At 37.7% G+C, this 23,243-nt stretch overlaps 1 protein-coding gene across 7 annotated transcripts in view; it reads left to right on the top strand.

Moving 5' to 3' along the window:
- Positions 1-560: 560 nt before the first annotated feature.
- LOC126248205 (peroxisome biogenesis factor 10-like) overlaps positions 561-23,243 on the top strand; it is a 120,370-nt gene continuing 97,687 nt past the window's right edge. For 2 of the 7 annotated variants that reach the window (XM_049949011.1, XM_049949018.1), the window contains exons 1-2: positions 561-823; positions 15,729-15,883. In XM_049949011.1, coding sequence (XP_049804968.1) covers positions 15,797-15,883 — 87 coding nt within the window. In that variant the 5' untranslated portion in view covers positions 561-823; positions 15,729-15,796. The other 5 variants (XM_049949012.1, XM_049949015.1, XM_049949017.1 and 2 more) reach the window with 5 other exon arrangements.

The following is a 23,243-nucleotide window of genomic DNA, read 5'->3' as shown; positions in this document are numbered from 1 at the left end:
ATGTAATACTTGACGTTCATGGCATCACATCGCAAATTTTTATTTAAATAATACTTGGAGGCTACATTCCTTATGACTTTACTGTTATCATTTATAAATTTCATCGTACATACTTTGCAGTCAAAAGACATTACTACGAAATCGTCTTACAGAGCGAGCTGAACGAAGTACACAATGAAACTCACATGGGCCCTATGTACCTGTCGGCTGCTGAACAGCACAGCACAAATGCGCAAGAGTAGTTGCGCTGTTGGTTAGGGAATATCAGCTCATGCGCAAGATTGAACAGAAAAAAATGCATCATGTGGACGCACCTAAATATTTCACTTTTCTTGTAACAGTTCGCGATTTCTTGCCCATGACTACCAACCTGAACAACCACAGCCATCTAGAATAAGGAATGCAATTTTGCGTTGGGGAAAGTGCATTCCAATGCTAGTTTTACGGAATGGAAAACAAATTTATAAATTCTAACTCCAACTTGCAGAGCAGAAAAAGCATTTGCAATTATGTTTAAGATGAGAATGTTCTGTGAATTTTTTTTCCCGGTGACTAGGGGATGGGGTACAGCAATGGATTGTATCAATGTTATCTGATGTTCAGTACTAAGTCATTTAACGCTTTCTTCGTAAATTATTTAATGAGGAAGTTTTTGATTAATTTGCGCCAGTAGAGCGCAGAATATCAATTCTTGCCCGTGCTTTTGTTTGTAATTGTGTCCTTTAAGGTTATAGAGAGACGTTGTAGCGTTGTGACAGCTTATCTTTTGGTTTTATAGTTAAGTTAAAACGCCCTACTGCAGCAAAAAGCACATTTTAGAGTGGTGAGTAGGTCGACTTGTGTCATTCGTTTGCATTGTAGGTCTCGAAGCGAAGCTATGCATTTGTCTTTAATCAAGTCAATCTTATTTTACATGCGATTTTGAATGTTGTGCACATCATAGGTTTTGTTATTACGGTTAGCTACCAAAGGTACTGTTTGGCATTCAAACAATAAAAGATACGAGATAAAATGCATTAAAACAGACATTCGTAACGTTCTTTAAAAATGACAACGACACAAGTATGTTTTCGTGATCTGTCGTAACTCTTGCATAATTTAAGTTGGACTGTTTAGAAGTGTGTTTGCTTACAATATTGCGTTTAATGGAAGCGTTGGGTACCGTTTCGTCAACACACTACGAAACTCACAGTTTCAACCTAACCTACACCGTGAGGTATGCTACAGATCAATATGTCACTATTACGTTTAGGGCACACAGAAAAGTCATGCCTCCGAATTTTATGTGTGAAAACTCACTAAAGTTTCTAAATACAACAAACATTGTTAACATTCTACATCTTTCTTTTTCATGTCTACATATTTATTTGTCAACATAGTTACCCTGGCAACGAACACATTTATCCCAATGAGAAACCAGTTTGTTGATACCGTCAATGTAGAATGATTAACTTTGTTTATGGAGCCACAACCTCACATCAGCTTGCACCGCTTCATCACGAAGTGCAGTTCTTGAAGTTGTTCCTAAAGTTTTGGAAACAGATGAAAATTGGATTGGCCAGTTTGGCACTATATGGAGGATGACTGATGATAGTGAACCCAAGATGTCAGACTGTTGCAGATGTCACAGAACTTGTGTATGGTGTGGCACTGTCTTGCTGAAAGAGAGCGTGGCCCATGTGCGGACAAAAAAACTCAATTACACCACACTGTTCCTCAAAGACTGATGTAGTTAAGTTACACACCACCATGTTACACACTACAATTTATCCTCAGGTGGCAGAGGGCTGCAGATATGTAGACATGGAGAATAAAGATATACAGTGCTAATAACCCTTGTTTTATTTTAAAAGCCTTAAGAGCTTCCACATAAAAAATTTGGAGGCATTACTTTTCAGCACTCCCTCGTACATTTCAGAAACAAATGGAGACTCTGAAGAAACATTGCCAGTGTTCTGTTTGCACACGTATTTCGTCGCAACCCCACATCATTGGTACATTACAGGATGAAGCTGACATTTGGTACTGGTAGGCTCAGTTGATCTAGTTGTTTTGCAGTGTGATGAATTTACTGTTAATGCACAACACTGCAATATGTTGATTACAATTACTTCCCTAAAATTCCATTTTCAAGACAAAAGTCAGCCCTAAGTTGAAAATAGTGTACCTGCACATGAACAAAGTTAAATCCTGACCCTTTGTATCGAATGATAAGAAGCACAAATAGCAAACCACAAAATCTCCATTCAGATCTATACAGCAATACTTGTTTAGTAATGTTAGACAAGGGAGCAATAACTCTCTCAAATACACATTTCTTCCTATCTTTTACAGAATTCTATAATAAATAATAATTCCCAACAACCATTCTCCAAAGTAGCTTCAGTTAATCCAAACAACATAGGTGTTATGAGCTATAATTAGCATGTAGCAGGAGGTATATGTAACGTAAACCTATTTGCAGTTTTACCTTATACTTGTGCTTCAACAGTGAAACAGTTTTTACGCAGATGGTAAATATAATATTTGCCTTCTTCCATATTTGAAATTTACAGCTCTGTAAATGCTGTGTATAGTAAATCTCTCTGATCACTGCACCGCGCGACTGCTACGGTCGCAGGTTCGAATCCTGCATCGGGCAGGGATGTGTGTGATGTCCTTAGGTTAGTTAGGTTTAAGTAGTTCTAAGTTCTAGGGGACTGATGACCACAGATGTTAAGTCCCATAGTGCTCAGAACCATTTGAACCATTCTGATCACTGCAGAAAATACGACATTCCCTGATCACCGTTGTACCAGAGAGGCTTGATTGTGAATGATTTATTGTTTTTATTATGTTAAAACACTCCAGCCAGTGACGTTGTAGTCCAGTTAATGACTATCTCTACAGCACGTAACATTGTTTAAATATGACTTGGTACACAACATTTGCTATAGAAGTTTCAAGTAAGCCAGAAATGCATCTGTTCTTTTGACACAGCTTTCTAACTTGTACATTTTCTATTACAGCTTTTCCACTGGACACCTTATCACCTATAGTTAGAAATATTCTTGTTTGGTATTATTCAGAGCTACAGTTCACATAGTAATTGGAATGGCCTTGAATTATTCTGCACTTTCAGCAACATACGCAGAAATCATATTCAGCCACTGAATTAGGTGAACATGTGGCAGCTCAATATTGTCAATGGAGATGTATTTGTCAGCAATTTTAAAGTGAAAGTGATGAAGCTGCTCGTGGAAGGCAGCAGGTGGAAGGCAGAAGGTTTAACATCTCAATTGATAGAGCATCAGCTCAATTAGGGAAGGGTGGACAGGAAATTGTATATGTACTCTTAAAAAGAAGCCACACTGGCATTCACCTGAAATAAATTTATGAGAAAATGTAAGTAATAACTGCCTGATGGATTGTTGACTCCCTCTCCTTCCAAATGCAAGTTCAGTTTCGTAGGTTAGAGAACATTGTAAGTTCGTTGTTACTCTCATTCTGTATATACTCTCATTCTGTATAGGGGGCATTATTTCAGAATTGAGCATGCAGCAACTAATTTGGTATTAGATATATTTTCGTTTGGAAACCTGCCGATACAACCCATCTGTTTTGATGCATGGCATCATCAAAACAGTGGACACAAAACCACTCATGGAAGTCCAGTATGTGTAAAATATGCACCATAACAAGAATTATAATTATTCTCATATCACATTGGTTGGTGTCACTACAAATTAAGATTTTGTATTAACATTCATAGGGTTTTGCTTGCAACCAGACTAACCTTCCAGCCAAACCTAGACCTTAAGCTACACTACAGATTAGTTTGTTACCACAATGTACATTCCAAATAATAATGTAACAAATAAATAGTTATTGTCAATGTTGGGTTCTATCTCTGTTTGCATATGTATGACATCACATGCTACATCATTATGCTTCAGATCAAAGCCAGAAATGGTATCACCTGATTGAACCTACTCCTCCTCTTTATTAATATTTGATTTTGTTTGATACATAATTCAGTCTGCAGCAATTTCTGGGTAATAAATTATGCAAACTGGAAATTTTTGATGTTTTAATTCACTTTTGTTTCCTTTTTGATATCATGAAAGCAAAGGAAACTTCAAGTGAATGGAAAATGCGTAGTAATGTCCTCTGTTCTACAAAAGTTGTTGACACACACTAAGAACAAAGCCTAATGATGTTTTTGCTTTGGTTCTGACAACATAAGTACATTGCTGTTTGTTGTTGGTACTCACAGTTTTAAATTGTTTCATATAAGTAGGTGCTAGGAGGAGAAACCTTTGCTGTATCTTTGACTGGGTGACTGTATAAGAGTTATCTGTTTGCCAGTCAAGACTGCTCAGTTGTCCCTTCCGTAGAAGCACTTTGTGTGACACACAGTTGTAAACTACAGTGCAGTGGATGATGCCATTATTTCACACATCATCCCAAACATCAGGTTAACTGTTCAAACTCTTTATATTGTTCTTGTGTGCTGAATGAACTGCCCACAGTGTTGCCATAGTACATTACTTAGTGAAAAGACACATTGCATCAAGTTCTTGATTCTTGTTTGTCAAGATGGAGTAACATCTATAGCTACTATCTGTCCTGTTTCATTCATGAATAGTGCATGTGAAGCCTCCATATGGACACAAATTTATGTGATTTTATTGTCATGGTGATTTTGCAAGAGATATACGGGAGGGAGCAGTGTGTTACTCAACTCTTCTCTTGAAATATACACTCTTGAAATTTCCGTAATGTGCAATGTGTCTTTTGTAGTGTATTCCAAAGTAATCTCATGGATGTCTTTGTGATGCTCTTGCACTTACTAAATTAACTTGTTGCATAACATGCCACTCTCTTTTTCTTTGTTATCCACTTCCTGTAGTGATCATATCTCATAAGACTTGTAAACTGATCAGAAATATTTCCAACTTGGCACCTGATTTCTTTTCAGCTTGTTTTATATGGTTATTCTACTTCAAATTGTTCGAAATGCAGACTTGTATGTATTTAACAGATGTGACTTTTCTTTGATTCTTGATCATGTTATCAAACAACAATGACACTTTCCACCTCTAAATATAACAAATAAACAAAAATGTTATTATCCCTTATAAGTCAGCTTGACTAGATAATGTCAGATGCAGGAACACTGCCTCCAGACAGTGTGTGCTCAAGTGTCACCAGCTGCCAAGTATTCTACAAATAAACCAGTCTACTACCTGTTTTACCCATGACCGAGCCTGTGTGATCATTCCAATTTATATCTGTACAAAGTGCGATACCCAGGTATTTGTATGAGTTGGCTGATTCCAACAGTGACTCATCGATATTATAATCATAACATACTATGCTTTTTGTTTTGTGAAGTGCACATTTATACATCTGAGGTTAGTATCGATATTGTCCACAAAGTCATTAATATACGACATAAACAGCAACAGTCCCAGCACACTTCCCTGCAGCACACTCAAAGTTACTTCTATATCTAACGACAACTCTTCATCCAAGATAACATGCTGTGTCCTCCTGCCAAAAAGTCCTCAATTCAGTCACAAATTTCACTTGACATCCAATTAATTGTACTTTTGACAATAAGTGTAGGTGTGATAGTGAGTCAAATGCTTTTTGGATATCAAGAAATACTGCATCTACCTGACTGCCTTGATCCAAAAGTTTCAGTGTGTTATGTGAGCCCAGTCAACTGATTGGCTATCATACCATGCTATACATTTACAGAGAAGCATTCTTGAAAATGTGTTCATAAAAGGATGTGGATTTTCATCAAGTGACCAATGTGAGTTACAAGTGTTATTGATACAGTCATGAACGTGGCTTTCTCAGTAAACAATATTAATGGGATTACTTGGAGAATTGCAATTAGCTAACGACAGAAGTCCAGTTGACTACCTTCACATCCATCTTGAAGGTGTCTAATTCACTATAAATGGTAAGCACAGAGGCTGTGCACACATAATATCCACCATATTCTTGTATTTGGAACGCTGACATGTGTAGAAATCTGTGTGCAGTTGTTGAACTATTACGTTCTACCAAGTGAATAATGTCCTGTACTTTATTTAAAGTATTTATTTGTGTGTTTAAATGAAATACAACTTCTGGGCTCTGCAGAAGTCTCTCACAGTTTAATGACAACATGAATAAACACTCTCTAATCTGGTACTCTGCAGTTAACATATCACCTATTGTATCCACTACAGGCAGTAGCAGCATATCTATTACAAAACCTGTGCACAAATACTATATCAGTATACTCAGTGTTTGTAAATACATAGGGTATATTTAAACAGTACAATAGAACTGCCCAACAAATCACAGTCCCCATTGCAGATCAAAAATTCAATTATGTAAATGCAAGCACAACTTGAACATCAAAACAAAAATGACAATCGGTAAATAAATCCATAGCAACTGGAGTACCAACATGTGTAATAAAAATTTGTCTCTGTAATCAACTGTATCTCCGTAAACAATAAAAAATTGGACCATCTTGTATAGACTGTTTTATTAGCATTAGTTTGTCCTTCCATCTCTTAAAATATTTACTATTCCTCATGGAACACACTTTGTAATGGAATGTTTAGTGAATCTAGTTGTGCATATTGATAAGAACTTTAACTGTAAATCACACATTATAGTTCTTCATATGTGTTACATATGTGTCTGAAGATGATCTACAATGTGTGGTCAGTCTGAGGGTGATCTGCAATGTATGATAACTGAAGAAAATGTCTCAAACAAAGATCACTAAAAAAGCACTTTATTCGATAACTGGTTTCAGCAGAACTAAGCTGTCACTATTGGAAGTTATGCTTTAAATTTTTTTTAACAACATGTTGTCCAACAGTGTCGTAAGTTGCTTCACATTGTATATACACTTCCCACTGCCACGTAGGTCAATACATATCAGCATGCCAAATGTGAAAGTATTATGTACAAACAAAAGCATAATTATATTGTTTATACATAATAATTCTACATTTGACATGCCGATGTATACCGATCTTCATGGTAGTGGGAACTGTATAAGCAATGTGAAGCAACCTGCAACACTGATAGACAACATGTCGTAAATTACAGAATAAGATCCAATGATAACAGCAAAGCTCTGTCAAAACTGGTCATCCAATGAAATGCTTTTTTGCCTCCTGAAGACAACCATTTAGGCACCAATGCAAACTAACACAGCTTAGAAGATATACTTGGTGCATACGGAGTTTCTCATTAACAGTTGTTCAGAATTTGGAAACAACAGTAATATTCTTAAATGTAACACTAGGAATAAAAATGAATTACATTATTTGTACACTGTCCAGATATAAATACTGAAGTAAATGCAAGTCATGATGGAAAACAGCTAAAGTTACAAGCAATCAAAGTTTATCAGTCTCTCTTAGAAACAGTGGTATGAGGTAAGGCAACCATTGGCCTTATAGAGTTCTCATTAAGCAGCTTATTGGCAAATAAATGTGTTCAACATTACAGCTCAGCTTCTGAATAAATATGGACAAACAAAATGTCAAATGTTAGCAAGCTTTCAGGATGGTGCCATTTTATCAATTGACTCCAGATGCAGAGAAATATAATGTTACCCACTTCATATATAGTCAAAATATAGTAGACTTCGACATCATATCATGATCTTAATCACATTGTACAGTGTCTGGGAGTGGTGGAAACCATCAACTCCAGTAACATAGTTGGTGGAAATTAAGTTTCCAGAAACTTCTCTCTGAAGAGATCATTATGAAAAAGCAGCATTCTGACTATTAAAGAATAGGGTTACCTTACAATAAGCTTTTGTGCTGTTCATAAAGACCTAAGCCAACTCCAATATATTTATCCATTGTCTTTGGAGAGTACTTTTTAAAAATTGCAGTGTTTGTGGAGAGGGTTAACAAGACCAATTAGGTCCAACTGCAGCCCAAAAGCTTACAAAAATTCATAGAGTTTTCTGGTCATGACATCATTTGAATGTTGTACACCTCAGAGTATTGGATAGCCAAATTGGCTCTCTGCTGATGGTGTCTTTCACGTTGTAGAATGATTTCTTGCCATTTTAGATGAAATTATTCAGCCCTACAATTCCAAATGATTTGGCAAGATCTCTAAAAAGCCATAGCCTTGAGTACGTAAAGGCTGCAAGTGGCACCAAATTTAGTGTCCTCTCCCTTCCAAAAGAGACAGGAATTGAAACTGAGGGTAGCGAAGCAAAAGCTGAAATGCTTTACTCCATTTTCATATGTACCTTCACAAAGAAAAACACAGGAGAATTACCCCTGGTTTAATCCTTGTACCACTGGAAATATGAATGAAATAAGTATTAGTGTCACTGGTGTTGAGGAACTGCTGAAATCGTTAAAACTGAACAAAGCTACAGGCCCCCATGGAATCCCTGTCACATTCTATACTGAATTTGTGGCTGAGTTAGTCTCTCTTCTAACTATAATCTGTTGTAGACCCGTCGAACAAAAAACCATGTCCAGGACTTGGAAGAAAGCACAGGTCACACCCATCTACAAGAAGGGTAGTAGAAGTGATCCACAAAACTACCATCCAATATCCTAGACATCAATTTATTGTTGAATGTTGGAACATGTTTTGAACTCAAACATAATGAGGTATCTTGAACAGAATGACCTCCTACATGCCAGCCAGCATGTATTCTGAAAACATTGATCATGTTAAACCCAACTCGCACTTCTCTCACATGACATACTGAAAGCAGTATTTCTTGATTTCTAAAAAGCATTTGACTCAGTACCCACCTATGCTTACTGTCAAAAGTACAATCATATGGGGTATGAATTGAAATTTGTGACTGGACTGAGAACTTTTTGGCAGGGAGGACACAGCTTGTTATCCTGGATGGAGAGTCATTGTCAGATGTAGAGGTAACTTCAGGTGTGCTCCAGGGAAGTGTTTTGGACCTGTTGCTGTACGTATTGCATGTTGATGACCTTGCAGATGATATTGATAGTAACCTCAGACTTCTGCAGTTGATGCAATTATCTATATTGAAGTACTGTCTGAAAGAAGCTGCATAAATATTCAGCAAGATCTTGATAAGATTTCAAAGTGGTGCATAGACTGGCAAACTGCCTTAAATCTTCGGAAGTGTAAAATTGTGCACTTCACAAAATGAAAAAACTGTATTGTACTACTATAATATCAGTGGGTCACTTTTGGAATGACTCAGTCAGGGGTAAAGCAGTTGGTAGACTTCAGTTTATTGGTAGAATACTGGGGAACTGCAATTAGTTTAGAAAGGAGATTTGTTTCAAATCATTCATGTGAACCATTTTAGAGTATTGCTCAGAAGTGTGGGACTCATACCAGATAGGACTAACAGAGGATATTGAACATATACTAAGAAGGGTAGCATGAATGGTCACAGGTTTGTTTGACTTGTGGGAGAGTGTCATAGAGATGCTGAAGAAACTGAACTGGCAGATTCTTGCAGATATATGTAAACTATCCCAAGAAAGTCAACTAACAAAGTTTCAAGACAAGGCTTTAAATGGTGACTCTAGGAATATACTACAAGCCCCTACGTATCACATAGGGATCATGAGGACAAGATTAGAATAATTATGGTACACACAAAAGCATTCAAACAATCATCCTTCCCACACTCCGTATGTGAATGGAACGGTACGAAACCCTAATAATTAATAAAATGGGACATACCCTCTATCATGTACTTCATTGTGGTTTGCAGAGTATATATGTGGAGGTATGGTTTCATTTGTGAAGAGGATCAACTGCCTTTTCTTGAGTTTCCATTTCACTTATGCTTCAGCCAATTATAAATATTCTCGTGTGGGGAAGTAAGTAGTGGTACACAGATCATCACTGCCCTGATTTGCGGGCCACTTTCGTAAGGTTCTAGTTAACTCAACTCACATTAGGAAATAGCCAAAATGTCTTCACACCTTTGATTTATTGTAAAATTACTGCTTATTGAAAAATTACAGTGGTCAATATTACATGCAGTTGACTTTCATTGCAGTTCTGAACTTTTTTAATGATCAATGCATCTTCCTATGCCTTTAGGCAACCAAAGGATGAATATTGAGCTACCTTGTTATGTAGATCATCTTGACCATACATACAGTCCTCTACTTCCCTACCACTGCAACTGATCACACAAAAACTACCTGTTCAGCATTTCAGTTGTATTCTTCACAAGTCCTACAAAATTATTCTAAATCTGTATCTGCACTCCAGAAGCTACCTTACAGTGTGTGCAGAGGGTACTTTGTGTACCATTGTCACTTTCCCCTTTTCTGTTCCAGTCATGAATGGTTTGCAGGAAGAATGGTTGTTGGTAATCCTCCATGTAGGCTTGAATATCTCTGATTTTACCTTTATGTTTTTTTTACAAAGTATATTTGGGAGGAAGCAATATGTTGGTTGACTCTTCTGTGAATGGATGCTCTCAGAACTTTAACAGCAAATTCTGAATTAGCTGTTTAGTACTTATCAATGGAGAGCCCATATAGTTCAACAGTGCAAAGTTTCAGTCTGCACAGACAGTAGTGTGTATTTGTAACTACTTTAAGCTGCGTATGGCCATGAAATCTTTTTCCCTACTATTTTGCATTTGTTCACCAGAAGATAGTAAAGATTACAAAAAGGCATGCTTTGTTCCATTTTTAATTTATGCTGAATATTGGAATAACTCCATATTCTCCATGTTATAGGGGATATTTTAATTAAATCTGAGAAATTACATGAAAATGCCTGATTTTCCTTCCAACATTGGCACCACACAATGCAAAGTCCATCACAGTAAGGCTCTCTATGAAGAGGCTGTGTATTGCAGTTGCTGGAACAACAAAGTATTCCAAGTGATTGGGAAAATGTGCAGTACATTTCCGTCAAGAAAAATCACCAGACAGATGTGCTTCACTCAATGCCCATATCTTTGATGTCAGTCTGTTGAAAAATAATGGAACACATTCTATCCATATATTATGACTTTTCCAGAGCCCAAAAATTTCCTCTGTGAGAACCAACATGAACTGCTGAAACAGTGATTGTGTGAGGCTCGGCTCACTTTGTTCGTCCATGAGATCCAGAAGACGTACATAGGGAAACCCAAGTCAATACCGAATTTCTTGGCTTCCAGGAGGCTTTCAATGTGAAGCTAAGAAGAGAAAAAATACATCTTGTACAAAGGCATATAGACAGTCGTTTTTCACTCATTCTGTTTGCCTAGGAGCAGGAAATGAAATTACTATTAGTGGTACAAGGTACCCTCTGCCACGCACCATTCAGTGGCTTGTGGAATATGTATATAGATGTAGGATACAGTTCTGCAGGATTGCACAGCTACAAAATGTGAACTTATGAAACAGTGAACCAGCTTTGTGGCTGAAATGATGACTTCCTAGAAAATAGAACACATGATGTCCCTCTCAGTGGGGATAAATCATTAGATGTGAAAGAAACTTCAGTTTTGCTCATAGGAAGTGGTTATAGGGCAATTACTGTTCACAGTGTATATAAATGACCCAGTGTAACACATTGGAAACTCCAGGAGGCTGTTTGTAGATAATTATGTTGTATAAGGGAAATCACAACACAATAAAACTGTGCCAAAATACAGAAAACCTACAGAGAACTGAAACATTGTTGAAGAACTATCTGTTGACTTGCAGCATAAAAAAAATGTAACATATTATCCACTAACAGACGGAAATACTCATTATTGTTTTGTTAAACCATTGACAATCTCTCAATGGAAACAGTCACAATTGTAAAACATACCTGAGTTTGGTGGAATTTAGGGCTGAATGACTACATAAAACCAGTTGAAGAATGAAATGAGTAATTCATCAATTAAGGGGCAGCTTACAAAATTATTGGTCAATGAAGCTCATTGCTAGTGCACGTGAGTGCGAGTGCAGTGAGTGTGGTGTCCCTAGGTGCAGGCTGCCAACTATATCAGCACGGGCTGGCCGCTGGAGGTGGGAGGTCTCTACTGCACCTTCTGTCAGCGACTCACGCATATATGTGCTCGAAGCAGCATTAACTGATCCTCTTGTATGTCCTTCCAGCATTGTTGTTCATAAATCATCAAAATTACGGCCAATGCTGACCTTCCTTCTAATTTTATTTATCATATGGTCGCCAATCAATTAACCAGTTATCTTGCAAAATAACATTTGACAACTCTGTGATCTATGAGCAATTACAGGACTGTACTGTAGCTAGAAAGGGGCAGTCTGTATTTTATTTATTTATTTATTTATTTATTTATTTATTTATTCTTTGCCCATGGACTCCAGCTGAAAATTCAGCTGAGAGTATTGGGTGTGTCATACAATAAGCTATTAACATCATACTTGATTTCATTATATATAAATGAAACAAATGATTAAACAGAAATAGTCCATAATCATACAAAGGTATTACATGTTTCACATTATATGTACACACAAATCCAAACAACATACATGATAATTTTAAACGTACATTTCAGTAATGATATAACATATTAAACACCATCTTAGTATTCACTCAAACTGTATATACATTTCTCTGTGAGATATAGTTTCAAATGATTTTTAAAACATTTTAGGTCTGTTTCTTTTTTAATGATTTTGGGGAGTTTATTAAAAAACCTTTTGCCTGCTTCTTCTGGGGCAGTCATAGACAGTTTTAGATTTCTGTTTATCATGAAATAATTTTCATTTCCTCTTGTACTGTGTTTGTGTATATCTTTATTTAGGAGGTGTTTATCACTTGACCTTACCGCCATTATGCTTTGGTATATGTACAGTGAATATACTGTCATAATATTATAGTGTACAGAAGCTTGCCTACAGGTCTGTCTTGGTGGTATTTTTGCAATGCATCTCACTGCCCTTTTCTGAATTGTGAATATTCTTTTTAGGTAGCCAGCTTGTGCACTTCCCCATACATGAACTGAATAAGACAAATGTGGGAAGACAAGTCCATAATACATTGATCTGAGGATTTTATCATCCACAGCCTTAGCTGTTTTATGCATGATGAAGATCTGTTTGTTTATCTTTTTACACAGTGCATCTATGTGCTCCCCCCATCCCAAATGTTTGTCTATTATAGTTCCTAAAAAAATTGTGCTGGTTACTTCTTTAATAGTCTTTCCATTTACATTAACATTTATATTATAATTTTCACTGTGCTTGGTCTGAAATACTACATTCATTGTTTTAGACTGATTCATAAACAGGTTGTTTTGTGTTAAATATTTATTTGCATTTTCGATAGTCAGGAGAGCTTCCTTCTCAAGCTCCTCCTTTGTGTCAGCTGTGCAAATGATTGTTGTGTCATCAGCATACATTATAAGTTTCTGATTTATATAGCTAGGGAAGTCATTTACGTAGAGTATAAATAGTATTGGCCCAAGCACAGACCCTTGAGGCACACCGTGTTTAACTGTTTGTAATTCTGATCTGTAGTTTGTTATATTTCCCCCACTAGTATGTCTGATTTCTGTGCATTGTTTCCTATTTGTAATGTATGATTTAAGTATGTCATAGCATTTTCCTCTAATTCCATACTGATATAATTTCATCATTAATTTTGAGTGGTTCACACAATCAAATGCCTTAGATAGGTCCATAAAAATCCCACAAGTCTTTTGTTGCCTGTCAAGTAAATTAAGAATGTGCTCAATTATATCTGTTGATGCTGTTTTTGTTGACTTCCCTTCTCTGAAACCATGTTGTGATGAATGCAGTATACTGTACTTAGTTATAAAACTTACAATTCTATTCTTTACTATCATTTCATAGATTTTAGCAAATGTTGAGATCAATGATATTGGCCTGTAATTTCCTAGTTCATCCCTGTTCCCTTTCTTAAATATTGGCTTCACTTTACTTACTTTCAGTGAATCTGGAAATATACCTTCTTCTATCGCAGCATTCAGCATGTGTGTCAATGGTTTTAAAATACATTCTCTGCATTCCTTTACGAGATGTGATGTGACACCATCCAAGCCAGATGAATGTTTAATTTTAAGTTGTTTTATTAGGTTTGACACTTCTGCATCCGTTGTAGGTATGAAAACCATAGTATGATTTGTATGTGGGGGGTTTAACAATTTACTTACTGCATTTGTTTTATTTTGACTTATTAATTCGTCTGCTACAGTAATATAATATTTGTTAAAAGTATTGGCTACTTCTAGAGGGTTTGCGTTGTTTTTCCCACTCATCAGTGGGCAGATGTCCTCCGCCCGATTTGTTACTTTTCCTCTCTCTTCATTAATGAACGACCATAAGCCTATTGAGTGGTTCTTTCCCTTATCTATAGACATCCTGATGAATGATGCTTTAGTTTTTCTGATAAAACTACAGTACTCTTTCTTTTTTATTTTATACAGTGTGTTGTAGGCCTCAGTATTTTTTTGTTTGGATAGGTCATAATACACTCTCAGATTATTTCTGGCATGGATTACTTCTCCAGTCACCCAGCTTTTCTTTTTTTGTTGCTGTTTGACAAGCCTTTTACTAACAGGACATGTAACATCATAATAATAATTGAATAAAGAAAAAAACTGGTTCCATTTGCTGTTTGCATCTTTAGCTGCATATATTGTTTCCCAGTTTTCTGCCTCTAACATCCTTTTTAGCAGATTTATGTTATGTGGGTAGTTCTGTCTTCTCATCTCCCATATCTTCTGCACTGAATCACTAGTCTTTATATTTATGTCTATCATGATTGCAAAATGGTCTGCTAATGTGGAGTTTATTACCTGTGTGTCACAATAGCATGTAGGAATATTTGTTATTACATGATCAATTATAGTTTCACTATGCTTTGTTACTCTGGTTGGTTTATCTATTTTTATTTTTAGGTTGTATATGCACAATAAGTCCAATAGGGTCTTAGTATTGTCTGTATTTTTACTTGTGTCTATGTTCAGATCTCCTATAATTATCAAATAAGCATATGTTTTTGAGAGGTGTTGGATTATATCTTCCAGCTGTTCAAAGAAGGTTTTGATTATACCATTTGGTGATCGATACAAACCTAATACACAACATAAATTCCCAGCAATTTTAGTTTCCAGTGCTGTAGCTTCAAAGCTCAATTCTATAGCATATTTTGATATGTTTATGGCTTTAGTTGATTTATAGTTAGAAAAAATGGCAACCCCACCACCTTTATAGGAAGTTCTGCAAAAACTGGCTACTCTCACATAATTCTTCAAGTTGTACATTCGTATGTGATTTTCTTTTAGCCCATGTTCTGTAACTACTAGAATGTTTGGCCTATACTCCTGTAATATTACCTCTAGTTCCTCTGTTTTATTGTTTATGTATTGAACATTTTGGTGAAGTATTCTAACAGTTGGCTTTAAATGTAATAGTTCCCCTTCCTGTAATATACTAAGCACTTCACTTGCTGCCTTTGCTTCTGGTACTATGCAATGTTTTTTTTCAGTTTGTGTCATTAAACCTGGATCGTATCTTTGTCCGGTGTTTATGTTCCTCTCACTATTGTCACACTGGTATTTAAAATGGACAGTTTTACTTACATCTTTTTCCATGTTCTCTTCCTGCTTACTCGGTACCATAAAAAATCCTCACTTAGTGTAGCAGGTCTCCTAGTTCTCAGGCATCTGTCTTGATTGGAACCTGCTTCTGCTGTTGATCTCCCAGGCCTCAGGTACCTCTTCTGTGTGGTTGCTGTTGCAGGTGGCTCCTGTGCTCCCCGACTTGGTGACCGCCCTTCTTTGTTAGCTGCTGCGGCTAATGACCCTTGTATGTTTTCCTCACATGCATTTTCATGTATCAAATCAACCAATGGCTTGGATCTCTTAGTGTCAGATATTTACTATTCGGTGTTTAATGTAAGTACTATCAAGTAAACAAATATTACAAAGTTTCATACTGTCTTGATGCATGGATCATTTGTTTTTCAAATTTCAAGAAATAACAATTTCTCATTTTTGTGATAGCACTATGAAACAAATATATCTGTAATTTCAAAACTATTGATATCAGGAAGCTGAAAGAAATGTCATTGTAAAGGTCTTGGTTTAAAGTGTAGTTTGACATGTAACACAACAATGGTGTAACGTTTGCTTGATTTTACTGATATCTGAAGAAAACATATTTTGGAAAATCTCAAAAACATGCCTTTCATTATTTTTAAAAAGAGTTTGTTTTTTTAATATTGTGTTTACAAATGGTGGCTTTAATTTTAAGATGGAGAAAGAATGGGCTCCTGAGATATAAAATTTAGAACGTCATGTTATGTAAAATAACAAAGAGTAGGTATTCTTCCAGGCAGTTATTTTTATTGTAATACTATTGATTTGACACCAGTTTTGTAACCAAAATATCTAACAAGGATAGAAAAAAAACCTTATTGTCTTTGTGGTTAGATGCATTACTCAGAGGTGACATAAATGTCACCTTTTCCAGATGACGTTCCAACATATCAAAAGCATCAAGAGCTAACACATTCACGGTTATGGCCTCTGTTTTTGTATATGCACAAGAAATTTAGTGCCTAATATTGCTTGAAGAAGGTTCGATGGACAATCTAATAGACCTGAAGCTATGATTGTGGTGGATTCTGTGATATGCAAAGACCCTCTCAGTTGCAACTAACCTGTCCCCTGACTACGAAGTTTCTTAGGTACAAGAAGGACTTTATTATTACACTTGATGCTGCTGTGGAGACTTTCATTATAAGTTTGTCACTTTTTAAATGGAGTTGTATATCTCAATGTCCATTGTGACTTTTTGTGAAACCAGAAGCACATTGTTGCATCTCACTTTTCTTTTTGAGTCTAAAGAACTAATTTAACTGATGAATAGAAATTATTTTTACAGTTATTCATTGAAGGACCACTTGCACTTCTTTGAACTCATTCTTGCCAGGATGTATGGTTATTGATGGAGAAAAACAATTAAGCATATTTAATGCAATTTAGTGAAACATTATATAGCACAAATACAATCTAATATAATTTTGCACATATAGAAGGTGGCCAAGATAGACACAAAGCCCATGCCTACTACAGTAGTACAAGTTTATATGCCAACTAGCTCTGCAGATGATGAAGAAATTGATGAAATGTATGACGAGATAAAAGAAATTATTCAGGTAGTGAAGGGAGACGAAAATTTAATAGTCATGGGTGACTGGAATTCGTCAGTAGGAAAAGGGAGAGAAGGAAACATAGTAGGTGAATATGGATTGGGGGGAAGAAATGAAAGAGGAAGCCGCCTTGTAGAATTTTGCACAGAGCATAACTTAATCATAGCTAACACTTGGTCCAAGAATCATAAAAGAAGGTTGTATACCTGGAAGAATCCTGGAGATACTAAAAGGTATCAGATAGATTATATAATGGTAAGACAGAGATTTAGGAACCAGGTTTTAAATTATAAGACATTTCCAGGGGCAGATGTGGATTCTGACCACAATCTATTGGTTATGAACTTCAGATTGAAACTGAAGAAACTGCAAAAAGGTGGGAATCTAAGGAGATGGGACCTGGATAAACTGAAAGAACCAGAGGCTGTAGAGAGTTTCATGGAGAGCATAAGGGAATAATTGACAGGAATGGGGGAAAGAAATACAGTAGAAGAAGAATGGGTAGCTCTGAGGGATGAAGTAGTGAAAGCAGCAGAGGATCAAGTAGGTAAAAAGATGAGGGCTAATAGAAATCCTTGGGTAACAGAAGAAATATTGAATTTAATTGATGACAGGAGAAAATATAAAAAATGCAGTAAATGAAGCAGGCAAAAAGGAATACAAACGTCTCAAAAATGAGATCGACAGGAAGTGCAAAATGGCTAAGCAGGGATGGCTAGAGGACAAATGTAAGGATGTAGAGGCTTGTCTCACTAGGGGTAAGATAGATACTGCCTACAGGAAAATTGAAGAGACCTTTGGAGAGAAGAGAACCACTTGTATGAATATCAAGAGCTCAGATGGAAACCCAGTTCTAAGCAAAGAAGGGAAGGCAGAAAGGTGGAAGGAGTATATAGAGGGTTTATACAAGGGCGATGTACTTGAGGACAATATTATGGAAATGGAAGAGGATGTAGATGAAGATGAAATGGGAGATACGATACTGCGTGAAGAGTTTGACAGAGCACTGAAAGACCTGAGTCGAAACAAGGCCCCGGGAGTAGACAACATTCCATTAGAACTACTGACGGCCTTGGGAGAGCCAGTCCTAACAAAACTCTACCATCTGGTGAGCAAGATGTATGAGACAGGTGAAATACCCTCAGACTTCAAGAAGAATATAATAATTCCAATCCCAAAGAAAGCAGGTGTTGACAGATGTGAAAATTACTAAACTATCAGTTTAATAAGTCACAGCTGCAAAATACAAACGCGAATTCTTTACAGACGAATGGAAAAACTGATAGAAGCGGACCTCGGGGAAGATCAGTTTGGATTCCATACAAATGTTGGAACATGTGAGGCAATACTAACCTTACGACTTATCTTAGAAGAAAGATTAAGAAAAGGCAAACCTACGTTTCTAGCATTTGTAGACTTAGAGAAAGCTTTTGACAATGTTGACTGGAATACTCTCTTTCACATTCTAAAGGTGGCAGGGGTAAAATACAGGGAGTGAAATGCTATTTACAATTTGTACAGAAACCAGATGGCAGTTATAAGAGTCGAGGGACATGAAAGGGAAGAAGCGGTTGGGAAGGGTGTGAGACAGGGTTGTAGCCTCTCCTCGATGTTATTCAATCTGTATATTGAGCAAGCAGTAAAGGAAACAAAAGAAAAATTCGGAGTAGGTATTAAAATTCATGGAGAAGATGTAAAAACTTCGAGGTTCGCCGATGACATTGTAATTCTGTCAGAGACAGCAAAGGACTTGGAAGAGCAGTTGAACGGAATGGACAGTGTCTTGAAAGGAGGGTATAAGATGAACATCAACAAAAGCAAAACGAGGATAATGGAATGTAGTCAAATTAAATCGGGTGATGCTGAGGGAATTAGATTAGGAAATGAGACTCTTAAAGTAGTAAAGGAGTTTTGCTATTTGGGGAGTAAAATAACTGATGATGGTCGAAGTAGAGAGGATATAAAATGTAGACTGGCAATGGCAAGGAAAGCATTTCTGAAGAAGAGAAATTTGTTAACATCGAGTATAGATTTAAGTGTCAGGAAGTTGTTTGTGAAAGTATTTGTATGGAGTGTAGCCATGTATGGAAGTGAAACATGGACGATTAGTAGTTTAGACAACAAGAGAATAGAAGCTTTCGAAATGTGGTGCTACAGAATAATGCTGAAGATTAGATGGGTAGATCACGTAACTAATGAGGAGGTATTGAATAGGATTGGGGAGAAGAGAAGTTTGTGGCACAACTTGACTAGAAGAAGGGATCGGTTGGTAGGACATGTTTTGAGGCATCAAGGAATCACAAATTTAGCATTGGAGAGCAGCGTGGAGGGTAAAAATCGTAGAGGAAGACCAAGAGATGAATACACTAAGCAGATTTAGAAGGATGTAGGTTGCAGTAGGTACTGGGAGATGAAGAAGCTTGCACAGGACAGAGTAGCATGGAGAGCCGCGTGAAACCAGTCTCAGGACTGAAGACCACAACAACAACAACAACATATAGAAGACGTAGATGGTGCTGTGTTTGCTACAATGTAAGTTGCTACACTTTGGTAAGAGTAGAATCTCTTTGTCAGACAGTTTTGACAATTCACACCCAACTAATAATAAAATATAAAGATTCAGGTGAAATAAATATCTAATGCAATGTGAATCAATTCATAATTGTTAAATCTGGGATAAATAGCTGTACAGAATTACCTTTGAAAAAATTCAAGACAGAACAACAAAAATTGTGACTGCCCTGAAAAAAGGACTGATATACACTATGTGATCAAAAATATCAGGACACCCCCAGAAACATATGTTTTTCATATTAGGTGCATTGTGCTGCCACCTACTGCTAGGTACTCCATATCAGCGACCTCAGTAGTCATTAGACATCGTGAGAGAGCAGAATGGGGCACTCTGTGGAACTTATGGACTTCAAACATGGTCAGGTGAGCCCGCTTGGTGTAAGGAGCGTAAACATTGGACAATTGAATAGTGGAAAAACGTGTGGAGTAACGAATCATGGTACACAATATGGCGATCCGATGGCAGGGTGGAGGTATGGCAAATGCCCAGAAAACGTCATCTGCCAGTGTGTGTGGTGCCAACAGTAAAATTTGGTGGTGGTGGTGGTGTTATGGTGTGGTCGTGTTTTTCATGGGGGGGGGGGGGGGCGGGCTTGCACCCCTTGTTGTTTTGCATGGCACTATCACAGCACAGGCATAGATTGATGTTTTAAGCACCTTTTTGCTTCCCACTGTTGAAGAGCAATTCGGGGATGGCGATTGCATCTTTCGACATGATCGAGCACCTGTTCATAATGCACGGCCTGTGGCAGAATGGTTTCATGACAATAACATCCCTGTAATGGACTGGCCTGCACAGAGTCCTGACCTGAATCCTATAGAACACGTTTGGGATATTTTGGAATGCCGACTTCATGCCAGACCTCACCGACCGACATCGATACCTCTCCTTAGTGCAGCACTCTGCGAAGAATGGGCTGCCATTCCCCAAGAAACCTTCCAGCACCTGACTGAATGCATGCCTGCGAGAGTGAATGCTGTCATCAAGGCAAAGGGTGGGCCAACACCATATTGAATTCCAGCATTACCAATGGAGGGCGCCGCGAACTTGTAAGTCATTTTCAGCCAGGTGTCCAAATACTTTTGATCACATAGTATAGTCACCTTATCAATAAGCATGTAAATGAATTAACTGACACTTGAAAAGTGTACATGTAATATCTGTAAACATGTCAATGGAAAAATTACGTTCTAACAGAAGAATAAAAGCTACAACAAAAATTCTATGCTTGTAAATTGTTGACCATTCCATGCAATCTAAATTAAGAAAAATTAATGTATATTTTACAAATTATTTTGTCTCTCAAACCATCCTTTCTCCATCATCCAATTTTACTAAAGGCTGACAAACATATGTAAGAAACAAGTATTTTTTTGAAGAAAAAATAAAAGGGGTCTTTTGAGGTTTTGAAAAATAAAAAAATTGGGCCATAGGCAAACTAAATAAATCTCACAGTAGTGTCACAGAATATCATGTTGAAGCATAGTTAAAGAACTTTAAAATGACACCAGAGTCAACTCTATAGCATGAATAGTTTTGGAGTTATAGTCAGATTTGTTCCTCAACGTCAAAAAATTTATTCCTCAAGGTTCAAAAATTAACTGAAATGGGTCTCTCCCCCCCCCCCCCCCCCACACACACACACACGCACACAAGCCTAAGCAAAAAGTACAAATCACTGAACACAAAAAAATGCAGTGTGTTACTAACAAAAGATCAGCCCCTACTTTCCATCTCAATTTGTCTTGGACTACTTGCCATGGTGGATGAAAGGGAGAGGAAAACATGTCTGTGGTCAGTGGTTTGCAAACTTGAACAGAATAGTGATGAGACATGTGTAAATCTGAAAAGAACCTAATAGATACCAAACTTGTTGGTGTTTGTCAAGGTAATAAATTTTAAGCTTAAAGTCTGTAGCAGGGATCAAAGTCTCTGCAGGGGAGATAGCTAAGTGCCTGGGGAAGATTAAAAAAGAGTGTTAAATTATGCTGATAAGTTCCATTACACCTCATCATTTGCCAGTGACGCTAATTTACAATCATTAGTAGTGCCAGTTTCAGTGCATCCACTGTATAGAACATGACTATCTTTTCTCAGTGCTAGGATGTGACTTTCAACAGCGAGTCTCAAAAAATTTCATAAAAAAATCTCTCCCAGAGGTTACTATACTACACATCCCATTGGAGATTATCAAACAGTGGAAAATCTAGGATGGAATAATGACAATATTATGAAAAGGATAGACTGTTACCATGTAGAGGAGATGTGGAGCCACAAACAAGCCCAATGAAAAGACTGCTACACGTTACGAGCAACTACATCTGATAGGAGAAATGGTCTGTGTGGTGGGACTGAGGAGGAGACTGCAATGATGAGGGGGAGGGATAGCAAGGTAGGGATAGAGGACTGTATAGTGCAACTTGTGGAAATGCAGTGATCTGGTGGGGTAGGGCTGCCTGGTGCAGTCAGGACTTTTTTTTTTTTTTTTTGGGGGGGGGGGGTGGGAGAGTGGAAAAGGTTAGAAGTAGAGGAGAGGCAAAAATGTAAAGGGGAGAGACTAGTCGATGTGTTGGTGTAAAAGAAGTCTGTGTAATGCTGGAGTGTGAGCAGGGAAGGGAGTAGGTGGGTGAAGAAAAGGGACTAGTGAAGGCCGAGGCCTGGAGAGTCACAGGAACATAGGATATACAGCAGGGAGACTTACCAATTGTGCAGTTCAGAAAAGGTTGGTAGGAAGGATCGAGCTGCCACAAGCTGTGAAGCAGTCACTGAAGTCAACCACATTGTGCTGGGCAGCATGTTCAGCAACAGGGTGGTCCTGCTGTCTCTGGGCCACAGTTTGTCGGTGGCCTTTAATGTGGACAGATGTGGGCTGTCATGCCCATGTAGAATGCAGCACAGTGGTTGCAGCTTAGTTTGTATGTCAAATGAGTGCCTTTACTGGTAGCCCTGCCTTGATGGGCTATATGAAGCTTGCGCCTAGACTGGAATAGGTGATGATGTGACAATGTATGGGACAGGCCCCATTCATCTAGGTCTATTACAGGGATATGAGGCAGGGGTTGGGAGCAGGGGAGGAGAAGGGATGGACAAGGATATTGTGTAAGTTCAGTTAGTAGCAGAATACCCCTATGGGAGGGGTGGGAAGGACAGTGGGCAGGATATTCATCATTTCAGGGCACGACAAGAGGTAGGTGAAACTGTGATGGGGAATGTGATTCACTTGCTCCAGTCCCCAGTGGTACTGAGCTATGAGGGGTGTACTGTTTTGTGGCCGGATGGTGGGAAGGTGGGAGGTGGAAAGTGTGGTAAGTGACTGGAGAGACAAGGCATGAGAGATCTGTTTCTGTACAGGGTTGGGAGGAGCATACTTATCGTCTGTGAAGGACTCAGTGACACCCTTGGTATGTTTGGAGAGGGACTGTTTGTCACTTGAGATGCGACAGCCATGAGTGGCTAAGCTGTATGGACGAGACTTCTTGGTATGGAATGTGTGGCATCTGTTGAATTGGAGGTACTGCTCATGGTT

Source organism: Schistocerca nitens, chromosome 3 (assembly GCF_023898315.1).
Source record: "Schistocerca nitens isolate TAMUIC-IGC-003100 chromosome 3, iqSchNite1.1, whole genome shotgun sequence".
Classification (NCBI taxonomy): Eukaryota; Metazoa; Arthropoda; class Insecta; order Orthoptera; family Acrididae; genus Schistocerca; species Schistocerca nitens.
This window is presented reverse-complemented; position numbering and strand designations above follow the sequence as displayed.